Source organism: Pan paniscus, chromosome 9 (genome assembly GCF_029289425.2).
Source record: "Pan paniscus chromosome 9, NHGRI_mPanPan1-v2.0_pri, whole genome shotgun sequence".
NCBI lineage: Eukaryota > Metazoa > Chordata > Mammalia > Primates > Hominidae > Pan > Pan paniscus.
In genome coordinates, this window is record NC_073258.2 from 48688795 (window position 1) to 48713741 (window position 24947).

A 24947-nucleotide genomic window follows, 5' to 3' on the forward strand; every position below is an offset into this window, starting at 1 on the left:
CTTTGCTCTGGATACGAGAATCCCGTAATTTCTTGTCGCATACTTCTTTTTTACTGTAAGGTCTCAGATTCGGAGAAAGGTGGAACAGGAAACTGTGGCATTCACAAGAAAGAAGGCAAAGAAAGCAGGCAGCTTCAAATAAAGGATATCCTAAAATATCAAGACTAAAATGATTTTTTTCAGGAATTCTAAACCCTAACAGCTATTCTCCAGGTGTCGGAAAAGAACACTGTTCCCCTCCATAGCTGCATTAGCCTTTCAGAAAATGGTCACTCTTCCATATAGGGGAGACACTAATATCACAAAGGAAAAGGTGGAGAGCTGCACTCAGTGCCTGAAAACAATGACTGATGAGTCCACACAAACCAAACCTCCAACACACAGTACCCAGAAATAATAACAGAGAAGAGGAAAAAGTATCCATGAAGTTGAGAGGGGAAATCAGCCAGTCAGTGTTTCCTTCAGCACTATTGCCTCCAAATCCCATGGCCAATTTCTCTGTTAGTTCCATCCAGTGGCAGCTCAAGAAATTCTATAAATGAGTCTCAGGGTTGGCAGGTGAACGAGTAGGGTGTGCACAAGTTAGGTGACTTGTCTTGAAGCTGCCGGCAGAGCAAGCACACTGTTTTTCACTTAGATGGTGTATTTTTAGGGGTGGCTTGTGGTTAGATAATAGTGGTGGGGAGATACGTAAAGAGTCCCAAGCCAACCCGTGGTGCTGGTACTGCTTCTATCCCATAGGACCTTCACATTCTTCCCAGGTAAGACATAGATTAGAATAGCCAGAAACTTATTTACAGCATGCGAATAAGCACATTCACAGCATGTGCTCCTAAACTGTCCCTGTGGCCTCTCCACCTAGAACATGGGAGTGAAGAAACTGGGCATTTTAAACAATTTACTCCAGCTTTGCACTGATATTTTCAGTTTTAATTAGTTTGCAAAATAAGCTATACAACATTTTACCACTTTTCCCCAGTTGCTTCACATCAGCAGAATCCAGAAAAATATTTAGACCAAGAAACACTTTGTGGCTTTTATAAGCTCTCAGTTAGCTCCTGTGTTAGCTCTATTAGTTCTGCCTTAAAGAAAATCAAGTTCAAATTCTGCTTAGGGCTGGGTGTGGTGCCTCACGCCTGTAATTCCAGCACTTTGGGAGGCCAAGGTGGGTGGATCAGCCAGGGGTTCGAAACCAGCCTGGTCAAGATGGTAAAACCTTGTCTCTACTAAAAATACAAAAAAAATTAGTTGGGCATGGTGGCGCACGCCTGTAACCCCCCAGCTACTAGGTAGGCTGAGGCATGAGAATCACTTGAACCTGGGAGACAGAGGTTGCAGTGAGCCGAGATTGCACCACCGCACTCCAGCCTGGGCAAGACTGTCTCAAAAAAAAAAAAAAAAAAAACTGCTTAAATACTGAGACCCACAACACATAAAGGGAGAAAGGTGGAAGGGTGGGAGGGGAAAGGGACCCAGGAGTAAAAGTAAAGGCAGAATAGGACACTAGCTCAATCTCATCACCACAACCTCTAACTCTTACCAGACAAAAAAGGATAAGGTCGAGTTTTCATTATGGAGAGTCTTTGTCTCTTTAAAGATACTTCTTCTTCTTTTTTTTTCTTTTTTTGAGACAGGATCTTGCTCTGTCACTCAGACTGGAGTGCAGTGATGTGATCTCTGCTCAATGCAGCCTCTGCCTCCCAGGCTCTAATGATCCTCCCACCTCAGCCTCCTGAGTAGCTGGAACTGTGGAACTACATGCACACGCTACCATGCTCAGCTAATTTCTGGGGAAAAAAAAAAAAAAAAAAACAACTTTTTGTAGAGATGAGCTCTCACTATGTTGCCCAGGCTGGGCTTTCCTGGGTGCAAGCAATCCTCCCACCTTGGCCTACTGTGCTGGGATTACAGGCTTGAGCCACTGTGCCCAGCCTCTTTGAGGACACGTCTTTATTGTACATAGGCTATACCATTTTGAATGCACATGCCTAGGATAATATCCAGGGTTTATCAACAGCAGAGCCCCCAGCCCACCAGCGACTGAGGTGGTTCTAAAAGTACATCAAGGAAGTCCTAAAAGATTGATTGGTGAGGCCGGGCATAGTGGCTCACGCCTGTAATCCCAGCACTTTGGGAGGCAGATCGCTTGAGGTCAGGAGTTCGAGACCAGCCTGGTCAACATGGCGAAACCCCATCTCTACTAAAAATACAAAAATTAGCCAGAGCTAATTTTTCTATTTTAAAAGAACCCTCTACTTTGAAAAGAACCCTGAGACACTATGTGAAGAAGCACAGGTTAGTTTACTGGTGAATGAAAAAAAAAAAAGAATGACTGGTGAATATACTGAATTTGTCTCTATGTGACCTGAGGCCCAATCTATGCAATTCACATTTGGCGCCCATAAAATAGTTTTTAACCAATCTCAATAATGCCAAGTAAAAGCTAAGTCCTATGCTTGAGAATAACTGAATTCTTGCTTCTCCCAACCACTGCTATGAGAAAGCATAATATGCCACAGTAATTGGGCACACAAAAATTCCTTGCCTTAGTTTTTAGGAACTTTTCTTCTGAGTTGCTTCTGTTCAAGGAGCTCTGGATTATAAATGATGCCATGGGTACAGGTTCACTTACAGCAAATTAGTAAGTGCTTGCACAGTTAATTCTGTCAGTCTTACTCCTACACAGAAATACATTTGGCCCCAAGGGGCCCAACCACCCACAGAGCTCTTTTGCACATCTTTTTACCCTCCAGCACAGAAATAGAGGGCTATATCCTAGAAAATACCCAGAGAAAGAGAAAAGGTAGTTTCCCTGATATCCTGTGTCTAGGAAACCAGGGTCCAGCTTTTTATTTGAATGTTGTTCCTAAATTCATTTCTCTGAATAACCCAAATAATTACCTAAGGCAAGATATTTCTTGTTTTTTTCTTTTTTCTCTCTCTTTTTTTTTTTTTTGGAGATGGAGTTTCGCTCTTGTTGCCCAGGCTGGAGTGCAATGGTGCAATCTCGGCTCACTGCAACCTCCGCCTCCCGGGTTCAAGCGATTCTCCTGCCTCAGCCTCCCGAGTAGCTGGGATTACAGGCATGCACCACCATGCCCGAAGATATTTCTTGAAAGTTCTAAATCTATACCTTTATATCCTTTGGTATGCTGAAGCTTTCCTCAGTATATGTAAGGACACTTTTAAAAAAAGCAATTTGTGCTGGACGCAGTGGCTCACGCCAGTAATCCTAACACTTTGGGAGGCCAAGGTGGTAGGATTGCTTGAGCCCAGGAGTTTAAGACCAGTCTGGGCAACACAGTGAAACCCTGTCTCTACAAAAAATACCAAAATTAGCCAGGCATGGTGGCATGTGCAGTAGTCTCGGTTACCTGGGAGGCTGAGGCGGGGGAATCACTTGAGCCCAGGAGGCAGAGGTTGCAGTGAGCTGTAATCAAACCACTGCATTCCAGCCTGGGCAACAGAGTGAGACCCTAACTCAAAAGAAAGAAAAGAAAAAAAAAGCAATGTGTTCAGAGTGTGCTAGCAGGCTACCTCAGATTTCAAAGCCTACTTAGTTGTGGCAGCATGTTACAGTAATGGCCCCAAATGATTTAAGCCCTTCTGTATCCATGGCCTTAGAGAGTCTTCTTCCTGGTTTGGGGCTTACCCAAACAGCTTGCTTTAGCTGATGGAATGGACAAAAGCAAACATGACATAAGGAGAGATTCAAAAAGTGCTTATGCAGTAGGACTTTACCTCTCCTGCTTCTTTTCAGAACCCTGAGGTCAGGAGTTCGAGACCAGCCTGGCCAACATGGTGAAACCCTGTCTCTACTAAAAATACAAAAATTAGCCAGGCGTAGTGGCAGGCGCCTGTAATCCCAGCTACTAGGGAGGCTGAGGCAGGAGAATCACTTGAACCCAGGAGGCGGAGGTTGCAGTGAGCTGAGACTACACCACGGCACTCCAGCCTGGGCGACAGAGCGAGATTCCGTCACACACACACACACACACACACACACACACACACACACACCCCTGAGACACTATGTGAAGAAGCACAGGTTAGTTTACTGGTGAATAGAAAGGAGACAAGTCATCCCAGCTGAAGCCAAATAGCCTGCCAAATGCCAGATACATGTGTGAAACTATCTGTTATCAGTTTTCTATAACTGCCATAACAACAACCAGAAACTTAGTGGCTTAAACAAGACAAATTTATTATCTCTCAGTTCTACAGGCCTGAAGTCAAACAAAGGACTCATTGGGCTAGAAGAAAGGTGTTGGCTAGCCTGTGTTCGGGTCTGTCTCCTTGTCCATTTCGGTTGCTGGCAGAATTCAGTTCCTTGCAGATGCAGAACTGAGGTTCCCACTCGCTGCTGGCTGTTAGCAGAGGCCATTCCCATCTTTGATCATTGCAGCACCTTGACTGACCCTTCTGCCTTCCTCTTCCACTTTTAATAGCTCATGTAATCAGATGAGGCCCACCCAGATAAATCAGGATAATCTTCCCACCTCAAGATCTATAATCTTAATCATAACTGCAAAGTCCTTTCTGCCATGTAAAGTAACATATTCACAGGTTCTGGGGATTAAGATGTGGAAGGACCTCTTAGGCAGATCATTATTTTACCTACTAAACCATCTACTAAGATCATCCACATCCAGCCAAGCTATTAATTGACCACAGAGAAGAGCCAATGATGCAGACCAGGCAAACTGCAATTGGACTCGCAGAATTGTGAGAAACAAGAAATGTCTTATGCCACTAAATTTGGGGGTGGTTTGTTCAGCAGCAAAAGCTAAATGACATAATGGCCAAAGCTATACCACTTCCCAGGGTTGTGCAACCCTCATCCCAATACATGCGTCTTTTCCTTCTTTGCTCTAGATCAACATGTGTGCCTTAAAAGCAACTGGCAGTTTTTTGTTCTCTGACTCATAAAACAAAATAATTCATTTTATTTTTTCTTCTAGTCCAGATCTAGAGATTATTGCTGAAGTTTAACCAAAGTCAGCCTTATTATCTCAAAACAACCAGAGAGAGGCTCTTTGCTCTACAACTTTGGAAGCTACATACATGAAAAAATATATACATGCTGCAAGTCCCAGGGAATGATTTCAAGGAAGGACTATCTTTTGACAGAGCTAAAGCTGCTGATAGAAGAGGAAAATTTCACTGCTATCCAACTATCTCTCCTTTACGTATAGAGACCAATGAGGGGTTTGGGGCACAGCCTCTTAAAGAGGAATCTCTAACCCTTCACTAGCCAAATAAATTTTCTCAACTAGGCTCCCCCTCAAATTTGCTGATACTTAAAGGTCTGGAAAACTTCAGTAGAAGGAAAATGCCAATAGCAAGTTAATGTCCTCTTGGCTCTTTTGGCTGACTTCCCTGTGCCTGGGTCTTGACTATTAATTGAATGCTGTTCAGATTCCATCTCAAAAACAAATGAGGATGGAGACCAGAGGCCTGCCGTCCCCAGACTGATAAGAGCAGCACGGTGCAATTACACCCAAACAGCTTTGTTTTGGAATGTAATCACCGCCCCAGCCTTCTTCCCAAAGGGATGGCAACAGTGTAATTACCACTACACAATTCATTGTTTGGGAATATAATTCTTCTACAGGGCCCTCTTTCTAGGGGAAAGGATCTGCGACAAGGATATAAGAGCATAGTAGCCCCCTCCCCAGTAGCAGTCTTCTGAGCTGAACACACTATTTTTGTTTTTGTTTTTGTGATGGAGTTTTGCTCTTGTTGAGCTCAGCACACTGCAAACTCTGCCTCCCGGGTTCAAGTGATTCTCCTGCCTCAGCCTCCTGAGTAGCTGGGATTACAGGCATGCGTCACCATGCCCGGCTAATTTTATATTTTTAGCAGAGATAGGGTTTCTCCATGTTGGTCAGGCTGGTCTCGAACTCCCGACTTCAGGTGATCCGCCTGCCTCGGCCTCCCAAAGTGCTGGGATTACAGGCATGATCTACTGCGCCCGGCCTATTTTTGTTCTCTGAAGGTAAAGCCTGAGATTAGATTTTAGCCTGTTTTTCTACCAACAAAGAATCAGATCACACCCCATGGTGGTTCTGTTGGAAAAGAGCAGGACTGCCTGAGGTCCAACTCCCACTCTGTCAAGTACTAGCTGTGGTTTTGGGTAAAATACTTCATCTCTTTTAGCCTCAGTTTCCTCATCTGTAAAAATGACAGTGTATCATAGCAATGCTGCTGGTGATTAATATGTGAGAAGTGCTTGGAACAGTACTTGGTATAGAACAAATGTTCTTAGGGGTTTTGTTTACCAAATTTGAAATATCATATTCCAAAGTCCTCACGTTTTGCAAGTTTTGGTTACTACATCCTTGTAGTATAATTCAAAGTCAGGTAATGTGATGTGATGTTTCCAGCTTCGTGTTTTGTTTTGTTGTTGTTGTTTTTGCTTAGGATTGCTTTGGCTATTCGGGCTCTTTTCTGGCTCCCTATGAATTTCAGGATTGTTTTTCTCTATGATACTACTTCATGGCCAAATCTAAGCTTGAGTTACTAAATTCTGTCTTTTCACTACCCCTCTGCCAGTTCAGCATGATGGGCAATGTTTTGGATAATTGTAAATGCTGTTATAGAACTGTCACAATCTCAGAGCTATTTGTCTGGGTGAAACTTCACTCTAATGAGCAGGAGTGACTGCGGATATTTCCATGTCATTCCTTTATGTTACCAGTCCAACGGAAACCATAAAAGACTGTTGTGAACACTTGCTGTTGGGAGTCAGCAAATATTACAAAAAGCAGCCACTGGCACTAACTATATCAATATGGTAGATTCTGGAGACAATTCACCTTTCTAGCCAGCTTCATTTGTGAAAATAAATGTCCCTCACATGTTTACTGTGCACCCCACTTCACAGGAACAAGGAGAAACCCTTGTTCCCAATGGGGACTTCTACCCTTTACCTCCTGTCTAGCTTTCCCTTGTTCCTTTGTACCCTGGACCAGTTAACTTCCCTGCATTAGGAAGGAATCTTTTTGGCTTCTACTTTACCAGCTATGAGCCACAAGAGTAAAAACCAGCCAGGCGTGGTGGCTCACGCCTGTAATCCCAGCACTTTGGGGTGCTGAGGCAGGCAGATCATAAGGTCAGGAGTTTGAAACCAGCCTGGCCAACACAGTGAAACCCCATCTCTACTAAAAATACAAAAATTAGCCAGGCGTGGTGGCATGCGCCTGTAGTTCCAGCTACTCAGGACGCTGAGGCAGGAGAATCATTTGAACCTGGGAGGCAGAGGTTGCAGTGAGCCGAGACCATGCCATTGCACTCCAGCCTGGGTGAAAGAGTGAGACTCTGTCTCAAAAAAAAAAAAAAAGAGTAAAAACCATGAATCTGCTTACCAGGCATCCCTAAAGAATGCAGCCCCACAGCTCAAGACAGTAGAAGTGATGCTGGGCCCCTTCTTCATGGCACAAAGCTGCAGTGAACTGGGCCTATGATAAACCCAGGGACTCCCCTCAATAGCCCTATAACATGAGAGACTATCTTCACAGGGTGAGTATGTGGTTACAAGATGACTCTCTGGCTCTGGGGTGACACTCAACAGCTACCCAAAAGAAATACCCAAGGGAGTCTTAACACTCCCAAAGGGCCCCAGTCACCTATTTGCAGGAGTTTCTTTCCCCATCATGGCTCATACAAAGATATCCATGCTTGCTCTTCAACCTGAGTGGCATGAGGACCCAGGGGAAGAGCTGGCCTTTGTTGATCAGCAAGTTTTAAAGAAAGGAAATTAACAACCACAGGTTGGCTCCACTTTGGTAGAAAAGGTAAGAGGTGATGTCTGCCAGCTCCCATGGCATTTCCAGCCAGGTTGGAATAAACGAGGCTGCTTGGAGATATGAAAAGGAAACGAGAAAGAAAAGCTGATGTGAGCCCAGGGTTTTAAAAAGAAGGAGGCTGGCAGGCATGGTGGCTCATGCCTGTAATCGCAGCACTTTGGGAGACCAAGGTGGGTGGATCACCTGAAGTCAGGAGTTGAAGACCAGCCTGACCAATACGGTGAAACCCCATCTCTAATAAAAATACAAAAATTAGCTGGGCGTGGTGGTGTACACCTATAGTCCCAGCTTCGGGAGGCTGAGACAGGAGAATTGCTTGAATCTGGGAGGTGGAGGTTCCAGGAGTGTGCCACTGCACTCCAGCCTGGGCAACAAAGTGAGACTCTGTCTCGAAAAGAAAAAAAAAGGTAAAAAGAAGGAGGTAGGGGGTTAGTTAGCACGGGTTATTAACTTCCAGCATTCATACTGCTCACTTTGGTAAAAACTACTGAAGTAGATGGGACAGTAAAGAGGATTGTTCCAAGTCTCTTTACTCACCCTGTAAAGACAGTCTCTCATGTTATAGGGCTACTGAGGTGAGTCCCTGGGTTTATCATAGGCCCAGCTCACTGCAGCTTTGTGCCATGCACAAGGGGCCCAAGGTAGGGGATATCTAATCCTAAAGAAAGTTTGAAATGTAAAGAAATATAACAAAGAAAGCTGCTGCTTCCACTGGAAAATATGGGCTTTGACCTCACATTTGGCCTTCTCTTTCCTCACATGTCCTCTGCAGATTTCTAGATCATTGCATTTGTTCTGAGGGGTTGCAAAACATGTCAAAGCACATACTAATCATAACCTAAGAAGAGAGAAGTAAAAGAATTCTGGCATTATACTGAGTCATTATAGATTAGAGAGAATCTTCAGCTGGCACCTTCAAAATGAGCAGTAATTCCAAGGAGCACACAACCATGGGATTTAATAAGCTTTGAGATCATTTTAGGTCTAGGGAAGCCCCAGAGTACAGAGAACTTAAAGTACAAATAAATAGTGGTGCCTCAATCCAGACATATGGACATTAAGATTTCTACTTTGTACTAATTTACATTCCCACTGACAGTGTATACGCATTCCCTTTCCACTGCATCCCTGCCACCACCTATACTTCTTTGGCTTTTTTTTTTTCTGAGATGGAGTCTCACTCTGTCGCCCAGGCTGGAGTGCAGTGGTGCGATCTCTGGCTCACTGCAAGCTCCGCCTCCCGGATTCACATCATTCTCCCTCAGCCTCCCGAGTAGCTGGGACTACAGGCACCTGCCACCACACCAGGCTAATTTTTTGCATTTTTAGTAGAGATGGGGTTTCACCGTGTTAGCCAGGATGATCTCGATCTCCTGACCTCATGATCCACCCGCCTCGGCCTCTGAAAGTGCTGGGATTACGGGTGTGAGCCACTGTGCCCAGGCTTTTTTTTTTTAAGACAAAATCTCACTCTTGTCCCCCAGGCTGGAGTGCAATAGCGCGATCTCAGCTCACTGCAACCTTTGCCTCCCGGGTTCAAGCGATTCTCCTGCCTTGGCCTCCCGAATAGCTGGGATTACAGGCACCTGCCACCACGCCCGGCTAATTTTTATATTTTTAGTAGAGACAGGGTTTCACCATGTTGGCCAGGCTGGTCTCGAACTCCTGACCTCAGGTGATCCGCCTGCCTTGGCCTCCCAACATGCTGGCATTACAGGCGTGAGCCCCCATGCCCGGCCTCAAGAAGCCCAAACTCTTAAACATTTCACTATACTGTCTCTCAGACAGAGTATACCATATAAATGACAGCTGTCCTTCCAGTGCCCCACTTACTCATGCTTATAGTCCCACTCAAAAGATGAACGGGGACACATTTGCAGAGCTTCTTCAAACTGTACGAAAGACAAACTGGACTGAAAGTCCTTGATCCAAGCCCAGGCTTACATCCCACCTCCCTTAGCTAATCTATCAAGACTGGTAGTTAAAGTCTCAGGGGAATTAGTAAATTTTTAGTGGCAGGGCCAAAACAAAACATAGATATTGGGCTACTCCCTGGCTAGACAGTAAACTCCCTGAGGGCAGAATCATTTAATTATTTTGTAATACCCAAAGTGTTCTGGAAAATACTAAGCATTTAGAAAGTGCTGTGTACATTTTAAGGTGACAATACAGAAAGGGCACACGGGTAAAGCATAAGTGGGGAAAGATCAAGAGGAAATTTTCTGGGGAAAACAGAGACAAAAGCACAGAAAAACTTACACATATAAAAGGAACAGAAAAGTTCATTGACAAGGCCCAGTATTTTTCCCTAGAAAAGCCTGAAGAAGCACAGGCAATTCAGCTTAGAAACTGGGCCCCATGTTCTCAATAAGCACACTTCTCACTAGAGGTATAAGATAAGGTAAAGGGCTGGGGTAGAAAGGACTCGAATGCTCCAGTGACTGGTGGACACCAAATAGGTAAAAGGCCCCGGGTGCTATAAGGCAACTGGGAAGGCTGAGTTCTCTGGGAGGAGTACTGCATTTACTTCTCTGTTTCCCAGGCAACAAAGCCAGCCTCTTATTCCCTTCACTTTCATCACCGGAGCAGAATGAAATGTAATTGGGTTAATTATTAAAGCAGCACTAGCCAGTACCACCACCACTAATTGTCCATTTATCTGGGGTTTATAAACAGCCATCTTAATTGATGTTGAGTTGGAATGTGCCACTCATGTTATCTGCCTGGCTACTGAGTACCAGATGGGTACACGGCAGAAAGATAAAGGGAGATCAAAGAGATAAAGGACCCAACACCAGAAATATTATTCATTTCTGTTCACTTTCATCTAAGTAATATCACGATGGCCCTTAACTGCAGTCTCTATTATTAATCTATACCAGATTTGCCAGTTCAAGTGAAGATCTGCTATATAGTGATTAAGCAATTTGTTGTATTAGACAGCTATGCTATCAGATGGTGAAATAAGGCTAATTCCTAAAAGTTAGCAAGCCTGAGGCTCTAGATGCCCACCCCAGTTGACTAAGTGAGACTAAAAAGTCCTCCTGAAAGTAATTCCCTAAGGAACCAGGGAAGTGGGGAACATCTAAGACCAGAGTACTGGTGTTTTTAAAAGAGACAAGAGGAGGCTAGGTGCGGTGGCTCACACCTGTAATCCTAGCACTTTGGGAGGCCAAGGTGGGCGGATGACCTGAGGTCAGGAGTTCGAGATCAGCCTGGCCAACATAGTGAAACACCGTCTCTACTAAAAATATAAAAATTAGCTGGGCATGGTCGTGGGCACCTATAATCCCAGCCACTTGGGAGGCTGAGGCAGGAGAATGGCTTGAACCGAGGAGATGGAGGTTGCAGTGAGCCAAGATCGTGCCACTGCACTCCAGCCTGGGTGACAGAACAAGACTCCATCTCAACATAAATAAATAAATAAATAAATACATACATACAAATAAAAGAGATGAGAGGGGCCAGGCACCATGGCTAACACCTGTAATCCCAGCACTTTGTGGGGCTGAGTGGGGCAGATCACTTGAGCCTAGGAGTTAGAGACTAGCCTGGGCAACATGGCAAAACCCCATCTCTACGAAAAGTACAAAAATTAGATGGACATGGTGTTCTGTGCCTACAGTTCCAGCTACTCAGGAGGCTGAGGTAGGAGAATAGCTTGAGACCAGCAGGTTGAGGGTGCAGTGAGTCGTGACTGGGTCACTGCACTCCAGCCTGGGCAACAGAGCGAGACCCCATCTCTAAAAATAAAATAAAAATAAAAGAGATGAGAGGAGCAGAGGACAACCAAAAATAAAGTTAACAATAATAACAAGTAAATTGTTATTAACCAAAAATAAAGTTAATAACAATTTTATTAACAAGTTAATAAAATTAGATGAAAATAAAAGTAAATTTTATGAAAAGTATAGCTCTGTCTTTCCCACACCAGGCAACAAACAGAAGGATGCCTGAGAAAAGATTGTATTAATCAATAAGTTAACACCACATTGTTGGGTTTGTAATACATATAGATGTAATATTAATGTATATATAACAGCACAAAAGAGGTAGAAGGGAATGGAGCCACAGGGGAACAACAGATAGTGAAAAATGTTTCTATATCTTACCAGAATTAAGTCTGAATAAATTGGAAACTGATCCTGATAAAATACATTCAAAAATCAAAAAAGGAATTTAAAAGACACATTAGATGATACCCATTTAATACAAATGAAGTCAGTAAAGAAGGAACAGAGGAATAAAAACATCAGAAATACAAAAAACAAACAGTAAAACGGCAGACAAAAACCCAACTATATCAATGATAATATTAAATGTGAATGGACTAAACAATCAAAAAGCAGAGACTGTCAGACTAGATAAAAAACAAGCTCCAATCATATGCTTTCTACCAGATACACATTTCAGATTCAAAGAGCTAAACAGGCTGAAAGTAAAAGGATGGAAAATGATATGTCATGTAATCAACAACCATAAAAGAACTGCAGTAGCTATATTAATATAAGAAAAAATTGACTTTAAGACAAAAATATTACTAGAGAGAGAGGGACAATGGTAAAATAGTTAATTCATCAGGAACACATATCAGTCGTAGACATATGTGCACCTAATGACAAAGTCACAAAATACATTAATCCAAAATTGACAAAATTGGGCCAGATGCAGTGGCTCACGCCTGTAATTCCAGCACTTTGGGAAGCTGGGGCAGGTAGATCCCTTGACGTCAGGAGCTTAAGATCAGCCTGGCCAATATGGTGAAACCCCATCTCTACTACAAATACAAAAATTAGCCAGGCCTGGGGGCACACGCCTGTAATCTCAGCTACTCAGGAGGCTGAGGCAGGAGAATCGCTTGAACCCAAGAGGCGGAAGTTGCAGTGAGCTGAGATTGCATCACTGGGCAACAGAGCGAGGCTCTGTCTCAAAAAAACAAAACAAAACAAAAAAAACTGACAAAATTGAAGGGAAAAATACACAATTCAATAATAATAGAGATTTCAATACCCACTCTCAATAACTGACAAACTAGATAGAAAATCAGCAAGGATATACAAAGCTGGAACAATAATATTGACCAAGTAGATTTAACTGACATCTACAGGACACTCCACTAAATAACTGCAGAATACACATTGTTCTCAAGCACATGGGTAACACTCTCTAGAAGAGCCTATATACTAAGCCATAAAACAAGTTCCAATAAAATTAAAATGAATAAAATCACACAAAGTATGTTCTCAGACCATGATTAAATTAAATAAGAGAACAACAGAAGGAAATTTGGGAAATTCAAAATATGGGAAAATTCAACAACACACTCCCAAAAAAGTAATAGGTCAAAGAAGTCGTACTGAGAAGTGACACTGTTCAGTAAAAAGGTTTTTTTGTTTTTTTGTGTTTTTTGAGATGGAGTCTTGCTCTGTCGCCCAAGTGCGGGGGCGAGATCTTGGCTCACTGCAAGCTCCGCCTCCCAGGTTAACGCCATTCTCCTGCCTCAGCCTCCAGAGTAGCTGGGACTACAGGCGCCCGCAACCTGCCCGGTTAATTTTTTTTTTTTATTACACTTTAAGTTTTAGGGTACATGTGCACAACGTGCAGGTTTGTTACATATGTATACATGTGCCATGCTGGTGTGCTGCACCCATTAACTCATCATTTAACATTAGGTATACCTCCTAATGCTATCCCTCCCCCGCTCTCCCCACCCCACAACAGGCCCCGGTGTGTGATGTTCCCCTTCCTGTGTCCACGTGTTCTCATTGTTCAATTCTCACCTACATGCCTGGCTAATTTTTTGTATTTTTAGTAGAGATGAGGTTTCACCACGTTAGCCAGGATGGTCTCAATCTCCTGACCTCATGATCCACCTGCCTCGGCCTCCCAAAGTGCTGGGATTACAGGCGTGAGCCACCGTGCCTGGCCAGTTTTTCTTTTTTATATTTAAAAAGAAGAAGAAGGAGTCATAAGAGAAATTAGGATAACTGGGCACAAAGCCATCTCTTGCTCAAGACACTGGACCAGGCCGTAATGACCTGTGGCTAGGAGCAAGAAAACCCTGACACTTCCCATTGATTTTAATCAAAACAGTAAATTAAGTATATCAGGTCCACATCTGCTAGGAGCAGATGCTCATTAGGATGAAAGTCAAAAAGATTATGCAGGACAGACAGCTAATACCCTACATTACCCAGGCCCCTATTCCTCAGAAGTTTTTTGTTCTTCCAGTAATTACCAGGAAGCTGTCAAATGCCAAGCTTCTTATTTCACTTTTATGAGGCCTCAAACATGCAGAAAAATATTATAAGCTTAAGAACCTTTTGGCAGATATTCCCTACTTGAACTCAAACAAAACATGGCACAGACGACAGAACAGAACTCTTCTAAGAGTCAGGAAGACCCGGTTTAAAATTCCAGGTCAGCCTCTCACAGTGATATTGGGCAAGTGACATAACTTTCTGAGCCTCAGTTTTCTTCCCTACAGAATGGAAATGCTACCACCTACCTCACAGGGTTGTTGCAAAGACGAAAAGAGATAACGTGGGAAAGACAGTACCTGGTCCACGGTAGGCACTCATTAGCTTCATTTCCATCATTTCAGTTGCTGTGACTACACAGAGCTAGTGGTCTGCTACAATGTCAGCAGGGGGAGCTCCTCAGACTTTTGTATGTTCTCCCACAATTTTACCTGGTAGAGCTGCAATAGCTTTAAATGTACTTACAGCTCTTTAAGTACGGGTCTAGAATTTGTGTTGCTGATGATGATGGGGAAAGGCCTGGGTTGATGACCAATTGGAGGCTACCAGAAACCTACAGAATTGCAGGTGAAGGCACCAAGATAAGGGAGAAGAGATGAATAATAGACTATCAAAACACTTTTCTCTTTATTTTTTAATATTTTAAAAATTCTTTTTGCAATAACTTACTCTTCACCTTATAACACTTTTCTATAGTAGCTTCTGTTTTCTATTATTGCTTTCAGTCTCTTGTGGGAGGAAGTAGAACGGATCTTGATTTTCCGCAAACCCATTTTTGTTGATGATTCTGAATGGCTTTGCTTAGGGTCCACTGAAGACTCATTTGGCACTACAGTACTGGTCACACCCCCTAAAACTGCAGGTGTGTGTCTGCTTTGTCCCTCCAGGTCTGCCAAATTTCCAAGCTTCATCCCTGCAAAAAGCCATTCACCATGCAAAAGTTCCACTTATGTCTGGAGTAAGACTGAGTCATGGCTAACCACCTAGACTTGGAGCTACAGGAAGGCAGGGATCATAGTCTGTCTTATTCACTCTGGTAACCTAGAACACTGCCTGGCATATGACAGCTGTAGAACAAATGTCTGCTAAATGTAATTGTTCTGGGACCATTACAATCTCATTCCAATCATACAAGACAAAGTGCCTTTCCAGGAAAATTGGGAGTGCTTACTGCTAAAAGGTCAATTGCTCTCTCACTCTGAAAGCTATTATTATAGCAGCTCAATTACATGATCACAAGTAAGTTTAATAAAAAGCAAAACATCTGTATCCAGGAGGGCAAGAAGGCTCAGGAAAAGGGCGGTTACATAATAAGATTTTCCTCAGCAACACCACTGGATCATAAAAACCTATGTCTAGGAACCATTTAAATAGAATAATTAAAACAAACAAGAAAAACACTGAAGTTCCCTGGGAGCTCTCTCCCTCTTATAAAGTCCTAAGAAAAAGAATGACATTTTAATGTTTTGTCCTTTAAAACAACTACAAGGAAGCGGATCGGGAAGGTGGTTTAGAGACTACTGGCTCCATTCTTCTACTTCTTAGCTGCATTACTCTGGGCAAGTTAGCCCTCTGGGATTCAGTTTCCTCCACTGTTAATTAGGTAATCGCACCTATCTCATGATTACTGCAAGACAGAAACGAAATATGTGTAAAGCACGTAAAACACTCCCTAGTATATAGCAAGTGCTCAATAAATGTTAGGCTTTTGTTGCTATATTATTATTATTGGAATTTTCTCAAGAGAAGAAAACAAATGATACAACTGCCAATAGAATCTGGAGGGACATCAAAATATCAACGAATGATAAATAAACACTCTGTAATACGTATTTTGAAAAATTGGTAGAAACTAGTTTAATGGTGAATGGAAACCATCTGCTAATCTAACTCAAGAGTGAGGTTCTAGGGAGTCTAGAGTTCCTTCTCCTAATGGCATTCTGCATCCTTTGATAGATTTTCTCAGATTTCACATCTGTAAACAGCTGCCCACTGCAACACAGCCCCTATATTCAAAGGCATCCATAAGTGTAATTAGGCCATTTGGGGTCAGACCACAAGGCATAAAGTAGGAAACAGGAAATTGAAGTAAGGAGGTCTTGGAGGCAAGGCAGAAAAAAACAACATACAGCTGTTCCCCCAAAGCTAAATGCCAAGGAAACAGAGATCTGCCGGCAGTAGAGAAGCAGGAGGTGCTGTATGGGGCGGTGGAGGCAGATGTCTGGAACAAAGAAGGGTGGAGAAGAGCTCTAGAGTATTGTCTGGCTGCAAGTTATTATCTGCCAGTGAAAAAAGCTTTAACGTGCCTTCGGTTAAGCCACACAGAAGTGCCAGGCAAGGAGAGGCACGGACCACAGCATGTGTTTTACAACTAGGGCCAGAGCCTCCTCAGATGAGGCTGTCAGGAGATTGTGGTGTAGTCTGCTCTCCTGCCAGGCCAGAGCCTATGAAGTCCTGGTGTCTGGCAGAGAAACCACTGAGGTTTCTGGAATTTCTAAGCATTGATGTTGGATCAAACATACTATTTAGGAAAGGCCAGATCCCATGGCCTTGATGCTGTCACAGCAGCTTGGTTAGAAATCATAAGATAAAGCTTGTAACATTCTCACAGTCAGACAGTGCCACTGCCTCAGTAGATCCCTCCCCACCTTTAACCATCACATGGCCCAGATTCTCCAAAACAGAATGTCATTTTAAAACTTTTAATAAAGATGCTTATTAAAGATACCTTTAAATGTGGCTTGATTTTTATACCTTTTATGCATTTGCATTCATAAATTTATAAGTCGGCAGTGGAGGTGGGAGGGAGGTAGGGAAAGACTGTGACGGGGAAACAACCTTTGCCACATATAAAAATGGAATTCTGCTTTATTTCCTTCTCTAGAGACTGACCAGAAGCAATAGCACACACAACGTCTCAGAACACAGTCACGTCATGCCTCACAGCCGAAAAACATCTGTCACTAAGCTATTCAACCATCATAAAACTGCTGGCCAGGCACAGTGGCTCACGCCTGTAATCCCGGCACTTCGGGAGGCTGAGGCAGGCAGATCACGAAGTCAGGAGATTGAGATCATCCTGGCTAACACGTTGAAACCCCCTCTCTACTAAAAATACAAAAAATTAGCCGGGCGTGGTGGCGGGCACCTGTAGTCCTAGCTACTCGGGAGGCTGAGGCAGGAGAATTGCTTGAACCCGGGAGGTGGAGATTGCAGTGAGCCAAGATCGTGCCACTGCACTCCAGCCTGGGTGACAGGGCGAGACTCTGTCTCAAAAATAAATAAGTAAATAAACAATAAAACTGCTTCAGTGGGGCTTGCCTAGCCCATTTTCTGTTCTGTGGAGATTTCTGAGCCAGCTCCAAGGGCGTCTCCCTCTTTTCCTTCCTCAGAAGATTCCACACTGCCTGGAAATTCCACATGCTGGCAGTACCAAAGGAGTGGAGAGGTGTGCACTAAGCTCCTAATTAAATCACAGGATCTGGCTCATGAGTATCTCACTAACCAAAACATAAACACGGCACCTTTATCATTCAATTAAAAGCATAGCTAGAATTTAATTGCTGGATTAAGAAACAAATGGTTTAAACAAATAATTTAAAAGAAAAAAAAGGTCTAGGGAAAGTGGGAATAGGGTAAGAGAAACATTTTTCTTCAACCCTGCCATTTCCTGCCTTGAAGTAAGGAACTGAATATGAAACCAGGACCCCAAAATAGAATTTTCAGACAGATGCCAAGACACCATCACATCAACATAGGTAAAGGAGGGAGAAGCTTTATCTGGCTCCTTGGCCCTTCACATTTTCAAAAGCCAAAGAAACATTTCCTTACCTGCCAGGACCCTGTTAACAGAAGAGTGAGTAGCCAAGCCAGGCTGTCCACGTTCATGAAAAATCCCAGCATAAGGCAAGTACTCAGGCAGCAAGAAACGCCTACAAGAAGTAATCACATGTGAAAAGCTGACTAAAGACTACCACGAAACAGATACTAACTACCTACACTGAAAAATCTGGGCTAAGGGACCCACTGAATCCACAGATGCCCAGAAAGAAATAAAATCTCCCAAGATTGGTCCTTCCGCAGATTTGTATCTATCTTTTTCTGCCCTTCCTTCTAAAGTTCCCCCAACACTTCTGTTCTTAAACAGGATTCTCCCAGCACCACTTTTTCATCTCTTTTGAATGTGGCTAACCATCATCCGTCAAGAGTTTAGACAGCAGGGCTGGGCTATGGGCCCACTAGGAAACAATGCCAGATGTGGACAATTCAAAGACCAGAAAGTAGGTTTAAAACTAAATCCTAGGCTCTAACGAAGGCTCACTCTGTTGCTAGCAACTCGGTTCTTACCTTGGGACAAAGCGTCCAAGCGAAGGTGCAGACATCCGGGCATTGCGTGGAGCTCGGTGCCTGGATCTGTCACCATTGTCCCTGAAAAAAATAAAAACACTACACATAAGAGAGTCACTAAGGAAGAATCATCCACCAGCCCAAAAAGGAAACATCCCCAAAATGACATTCTTACACTTAGGAGAGGACCCCACAGAAATTAGTCATCTGGCTGCTCACTAATTAGGCGGCACATTAATAAAACATATTTCTGGAGAACCTCAACTAAGAGATTTATGAGCATTTACCAACAGCTCAGGAAAGAGGAGGATTTTTCTTGAGTTAATGTGGTCCCTTAGCGTCTCAAACTGAAGCCACATTTAGATCTTAGGATTTGGAATGGATATATATAAACTTTTTCTATATTGAAAGATGCAAGAAAAATGTGTCTTGGGGGGTTGTCTTACATTATTTATCATTTTACTTGTTATCCAGACGCCTGCTGTGGGAGGAGGTCTTAAAGGAAGAAAAATTCCCCCACCAATTTCATTTGGCAAATGGTTATCTTCAAATGAAATCTGTTTAGGTCTTCCATGTGGAAAAATCAGTGATAGGTAAAAGAAAAAAAAATGCACAAGAAAAAGACAGTACCTTCTTTTACAGACTGTCAATGGTGAAGAATATTAGAAAACGTAATCCTATGTTAGGTCATTTGAATACAAAGTCTGGGTGTTTTCTTTATGGACTGTTAACAGTCCATGCAATAGTAGTAACTGCCATTTATTAAGTATCTGCTAGGTTCCAATACAAAGGTTATTGATATGTTATCCCATTTAATTCTTCTGGCTAGGCCAGAAGTAATAGTATCATTACTATTTTACAGAGAAGCGGACGAAAGACCAGAGAGGTAAATACCATGGTCACATAACTAGTAAGTGGTTAAGGCAGGATTCAAGGAAGATTGGACTTTGAAGTCCTAGATCTTTCCACTACATTTCACTGCTTCCTACAAGAGAAGAGGAAAGGAGCTTCACATGTTTTAGTTTCCAGTACATCAAAAGAATAATAAGCCAAAGGGCACTGGCTGGACAGAGCAGTTAATTAGCGGCTTAACCAACTCCACAAAATAAATGAACCTTTCAGAGCTTGATTTGGGATATTTTCTGAATTCTCCCTTTGGATTATCTTCAAATCAATGAGATAATCTTCAAACTGGCCCTGAAACCGAAGTTAAGGCAACACTTGGCTTTTAAGTGGACCACTGGGAACTTCACAAGCCAGAAACAAAAGTCTATGATGGTTTTTATATCTTGGTAGAATTGGCTGCCGAGCATTAAATGACAAATCAATACCAGGGATATTGGAAGCTGATCCATTGAAAGTATTTGGTTTTTATTTTCCCAAAAGAGAAAGTGTACACTGTGTTCCTTAACATATCTTATTCCTTTGACCTGAAATTGTGCAGATGAAAGGAGGGGCAAGGAGAAAGAGATAAGACTATATGGAATGTAAAAGGGGGGTTAAAGAGAACAATGGAATCAGGAGTTCCTGACCAGCAGACTGCAGTTACTGGGGAGCCCACAAATTATACATGTACACAGAGGAGTAGCTGAATATCAAACAAATAAGACAGTTTCGAAATTAAGCATACTATTATTTTTCAAATATACTACTGTTGTGATAAATTACTAATTCATTTAAAAGTACAATTGAATTCATGATAGCTTTTCATTATCGTATATTTCACTTATCAATTAGTACTGAACAAAGTACAACTAATTATCATAAGAGGAGTTAGAAAATATTTTGAAGTTAAAAAGGATCCTAAGCGGGGGAAAGGGTGGAGGCCTCTAAGCCTCAAAAAGATAAAAAACTAGCTGGGCACAGTGGTGTGCATCTGTAGTCTCAGTTACCTGGGAGGATTGCTTGAGTCCAGGAGTTCAAGCTCAGCCTGGGCAACAAGAGACTCTCATCTCTTTAAAGAAAGATAGAAAACAGGCCGGGCACAGTGGCTCACACCTGTAATCCCAACACTCTGGGAGGCTGAGGCAGGAGGATCACCTAGGGTCAGGAGTTCGAGACCAGCCTGGCCAACGTGGTGAAAACCTGTCTCTACTAAGAAAAAATATATATATACAAAAAATTAGCCAGGCATGGTGTTGCATCCTGTAATCTCAGCTGTTCAGAGGCTGAGGCAGGAGAATCGCTTGAACCCAGGAGATGGAGGTTGCAGTGAGCTGAAATTGCGCCTTTCCACTCCAGCCTGGGCGACAAGAGTAAAACTCCGTCTCAAATAAAATAAAATAAAAAATAGAAAATAAAGCTAGAAAAGAAGCATCATGGGTCAAATCTAATTATTCCACACCCATGAGAGAGAGCTGGCCTTCCCAGAATCACATTACAGAGCTGACAATTTGCTCCTGCAAGATCCAAAGATTCACCTCCTTCTGGACAACAAACACGAATCTACCACTCGTTAGAAGGGCTGAAGAGCAGGGAAGGAGAAGCCAGTGCACTGGACAGTACTGAGCAGTTGCCAGTGCCCAAAGGTAACACAGAGCTTGGTGAAAGAACACAAGAAGACAACAGAGAAAAAGGGGCAAACCCCAGGGCTGGGGAAAATGTGGGCCCGTACAACGTAGGTCACAAGCATCTTTTTGTTGCTATTAAAACCTAAATATAATTTCTTTCTGATTCAGTTTATCCCTTCATTTAAAAAAAAAAAAAAAGGGAAGGGGGCTGGGTGTGGTGCCTCATGACTGTAATCCCGGCACTTTGGGAGGCTGAGGTGGGCAGATCACTTGAAGTTAGAAGTTCGAGACCAGCCTGGTCAACATGGTGAAACCTCATCTCTACTAAAAATACAAAAATTAGCCAGACGTGATGGCGAGCGCCTGTAATCTCAGCTACTTGGGAGGTTAAGACACAAGAATCGCTTGAACCAGGAGGCGGAGGTTGCAGTGAGCCAAGAGTGCACCACTGCATTCCAGCCTGGGTGACAGGGCAAGACTCTGTCTCAAAAATAAATAAATAAATAAAATAAAATAAAATAAAAAAATAAAGGGAAGGGGTTAAGATGATAAATTTTATGTTATGTGTATTTTACCAACATTTTTAAAAACTGATGGAAAAGAGAGGGTGCAAAATATGGTCAGAGATAATGGCTTTATAGTGTTTAGAGATTACTGGGGGATATATAAAGGAAAACAAGAATGAGATCAGCTGACTCAAATACACGCAGTCTCAGACTGAAGGTTACACGAGGCACTATAAAAGAGGCAACATGTTAAGTAAGGGGAGGTGCTCATGCTGGTCCTCAGTTTATTTAACATCTTGGCTAAGAATGGAGAAATAGGAGCTAAATGTCATCTCAATACAAGGCAGAGCAGATTTCAAATTCCAAGTGTTGAGAACTCTGAAGGAGAAATGACAGGAGAGGACCCAGCACGACCAGGAAAATGTGAAACATAATAAACACAATATGAGAGGCTGCCTATGGGAGAAAAGAACCCACAGACCTCTAGGATAAAATAGCCTATAACCAAACCAGCTCAAACATTTACTGAGCAGGTAAAACCTTGAATACCAGAATGGGTAAGGTGGCAAAGGTCAAAATATACTACAAAAGGACAAGTTCGACAGGAAGAGGGGAAAAGGCCATCAGTTTTAGTACTGGTACACAGAAATCCTGGACCAAAGAAACAGTTCCAAATAACTAAAGGCAGAAACAGTAACTGATGACTCTCTAGATTCTATAGTTCAGAAAGAGGGGAAGATTCAGAGATAATGGGTTGAGGTGGGAAAAGAAATTTCAATGCATGGGATATTTAGTGGAAGAACAGAAGGGAGAGGGATAAGTTCCAACAGAAGAGCACAGGAATTAAAAGTACTTAAAATAATGATATACTTAGAAAACTACACAGAAATCTGCCACTCACTTCCGTGCTGATACAAGGTCGACATCAAGCCAAGGCTCTATGAGATAGAAGGAGACAAATTTGGTCAGGCAGGCAGAGGCTGAATATGAGTGAATTGGAAGATATTTGCCAGATGAAAAGTGAGAGAAAGGCAGACCCAGACAGTTTAGGAACAGTGAAGGGTGCTAAATACTGGGCTGTAACAACATAGCCAACACCCTTTCCAAGGGTAGTGACTTAAAAGTGTGAAGAACAGAGTACACAAATATGTTGGTATTGCTCCTCCAACATAGGAGGAATACTTTTCAGGGAAACACCAGAGAAACCCTCATCAATTCCAACAGCCTGAAGCTGACTTTGAGCCAGCAGGATAGAAGCTGGCTGGGTTATTAATGGCTTTCCCAGTTGTTGAGCTCTGTGCATCTCTGATTAACTCTCAGAGGGGTATTTGGGAAGGAGTAGGGGGAAAAATACTTTCTTATCAAAGATTTTACCAGAAAAAAAACACCCTTCAAACAATCAAGTATCCAAAATAAGTGCTGAATACAAGAAGATGTATTTCCAGAACAAGGGAGAAACACAGCAGCAGCTCTTTTGCTAAATGTCTAGGATTAATTGCCTCGGAGAGAGGCTGTAATTTGAAGGAATGAAAAATGCACCTACAGACTGCTGTCTGAGTCCTGACCAGACAGTCAGGTTGTCATTGCTCCTCAGTGACAAATGGCTCTGACTCGGGCCTTTATAAATGAAGCTCTTGCAGCAAAAAGCTCAAAAGGCCACTGTCCTCTTGACAGTATACAGTTGACTTTGCTGACAATTAGACTATTAAAAAATTTTTGTTTCCCTATGCTGCTCTGTTTCTACTCAATCTCCAGACAACAGAAGGCCTAGCTGGTATTCCTGTCCCTGGAGAGCACAGTGATCTCGGTCAACTCATTTCCTTACTGGAGTGCTGCTGGTTAGAAACTGAGGGCCCAGTCTCTACTTTCAATGACTGTGCACATATGCAAGGGCTTTGATTTCTGGAAGGAAGGCACAGCCCCAGCTGATATCATTCATAGGGAATAGCTAATAGCATAGGTCTCCTGGAACTACAGAGCCTTCATTTTTCTCCAAGAGATAATTACCATTTACAAATTCCTCTCCTCCCTTATGTTACCTTTTAATTTCATCTGCCTACATTATGCAAATCCACATTCCTATTGTGCATTTTATGTTAAAAAATAAGCATATAAATCTAAGGGTTATGTCTTCCTCCCCCAAACCCCCACTGCGTAATTCTTTCCTGCTGTATTTTCCCATTCTAAGCCCAAGCACAATCCAGACGTTTTCCATTTTCTTTCTCTTCTTCTGCATTCCTCTTAACAAATATTCATATGTATTTTACTTGCCCAGTAATTCTAATTCTAGAACCCTAAAGTATTAATTCTAAAGTTGCTAAGCAATATTACACGTTTTTAAGCAATAAATCAAAGTCCTCAGTACCAGCTAGAATTCAGGTAAAGTATGTATTTTACAAATACATTGAGGCTCGACAGGTACCATATAGCCTATTCTTAACCCTCAGGAAGGCCCCTTACTTTTCTGAGACTTTTCATTATTGTACCTCTGCCTACTACAGGGGAAATTTTTCTTTTTTTTCTTTTTTTTGAGATGGAGTCTCACTTTGTCACCCAGGCTGGAGTGTAGTGGTGCAATCTCAGTTCACTGCAACCTCCGCCTCCTGTGTTCAAGCAATTCTCTGCCTCAGCCTCCTGAGTAGCTGGGTTTACAGGCGCCCGCCACCACGCCCAGCTAATTTTTATATTTTTAGACAGACGGGGTTTCACCATCTTGGCCAGGCTAGTCTTGAACTCCTGACCTTGTGATCCATCTGCCTCGGCCTCCAAAGTACTGGGATTCCAGGCATGAGCCACCGCCCCCGGCTGACGGGAAATTTTTCTAAGATAGTTAACTCCAATAAAGATCCAAGAAGCTTAAAGCTACAAGAATCTGAGGTTATCTAATCTCATTTTACACATCAGACACTGAGGCCTAGGATGGGAAAGGGGCCGGCTCAAGATCAGATAATAAATCACAGCCTCAGCCAAGACTAGAACCCAGGACTATTCCGTAGACAATAGCTGTCAGGCTGTGGGGCCAGCAGGCATTAACAAGTGATCTCAATGCCAGTCACTGCTGTTCTAAGAAGCAGTGATTGCTAATTTATAAATTTAGTTCAAAACTGGATCCAGTAAGAGTAAAAAAGGACTTAGATAGCATTTTTTTTTAGACAAGAAAAGTAAGATGGCTGTGCTTTCAGGAAGCTCATTCCCCTAAAACATTCACAAACAGGCTCCACACTTAGAAAACATCAAGCCCTCAGACAATCAATACTTACAATGCAACCCTCAGATATCCTCACCTGTACTATGCCCACTGCTTTCTAACTGGTACTTCTGCATCAGTACACTTGTCACTTTAGGTCACCTTAACCAATGCTATCAGAGTTAGCTGCCTAAAATATATATTGGATGATGGCTGGCCTGAGACAAAGTCCAAACTTCTCAGCCAGGCATTCCAGGCCATCCAGAGTTCGGGGCTTTCTGATATCTCTCTCATATCACAAACACTCCATAGCTCTAGCCACAGATCTA

General features: G+C 42.7%; 1 protein-coding gene across 16 annotated transcripts in view; it reads right to left on the reverse strand.

The window, feature by feature from the left end:
- AMBRA1 (autophagy and beclin 1 regulator 1) overlaps positions 1 to 24947 on the reverse strand; it is a 201210-nt gene that overhangs the window by 79234 nt on the left and 97029 nt on the right. For all 16 annotated transcript variants that reach the window (XM_034932482.3, XM_063608428.1, XM_003815206.4 and 13 more), the window contains 2 exons: positions 18416 to 18496; positions 17900 to 18000 (listed from right to left, as the gene is read on the reverse strand). In XM_034932482.3, coding sequence (XP_034788373.1) covers positions 17900 to 18000; positions 18416 to 18496 — 182 coding nt within the window. The remainder of the gene's footprint in view (positions 1 to 17899; positions 18001 to 18415; positions 18497 to 24947) is intronic.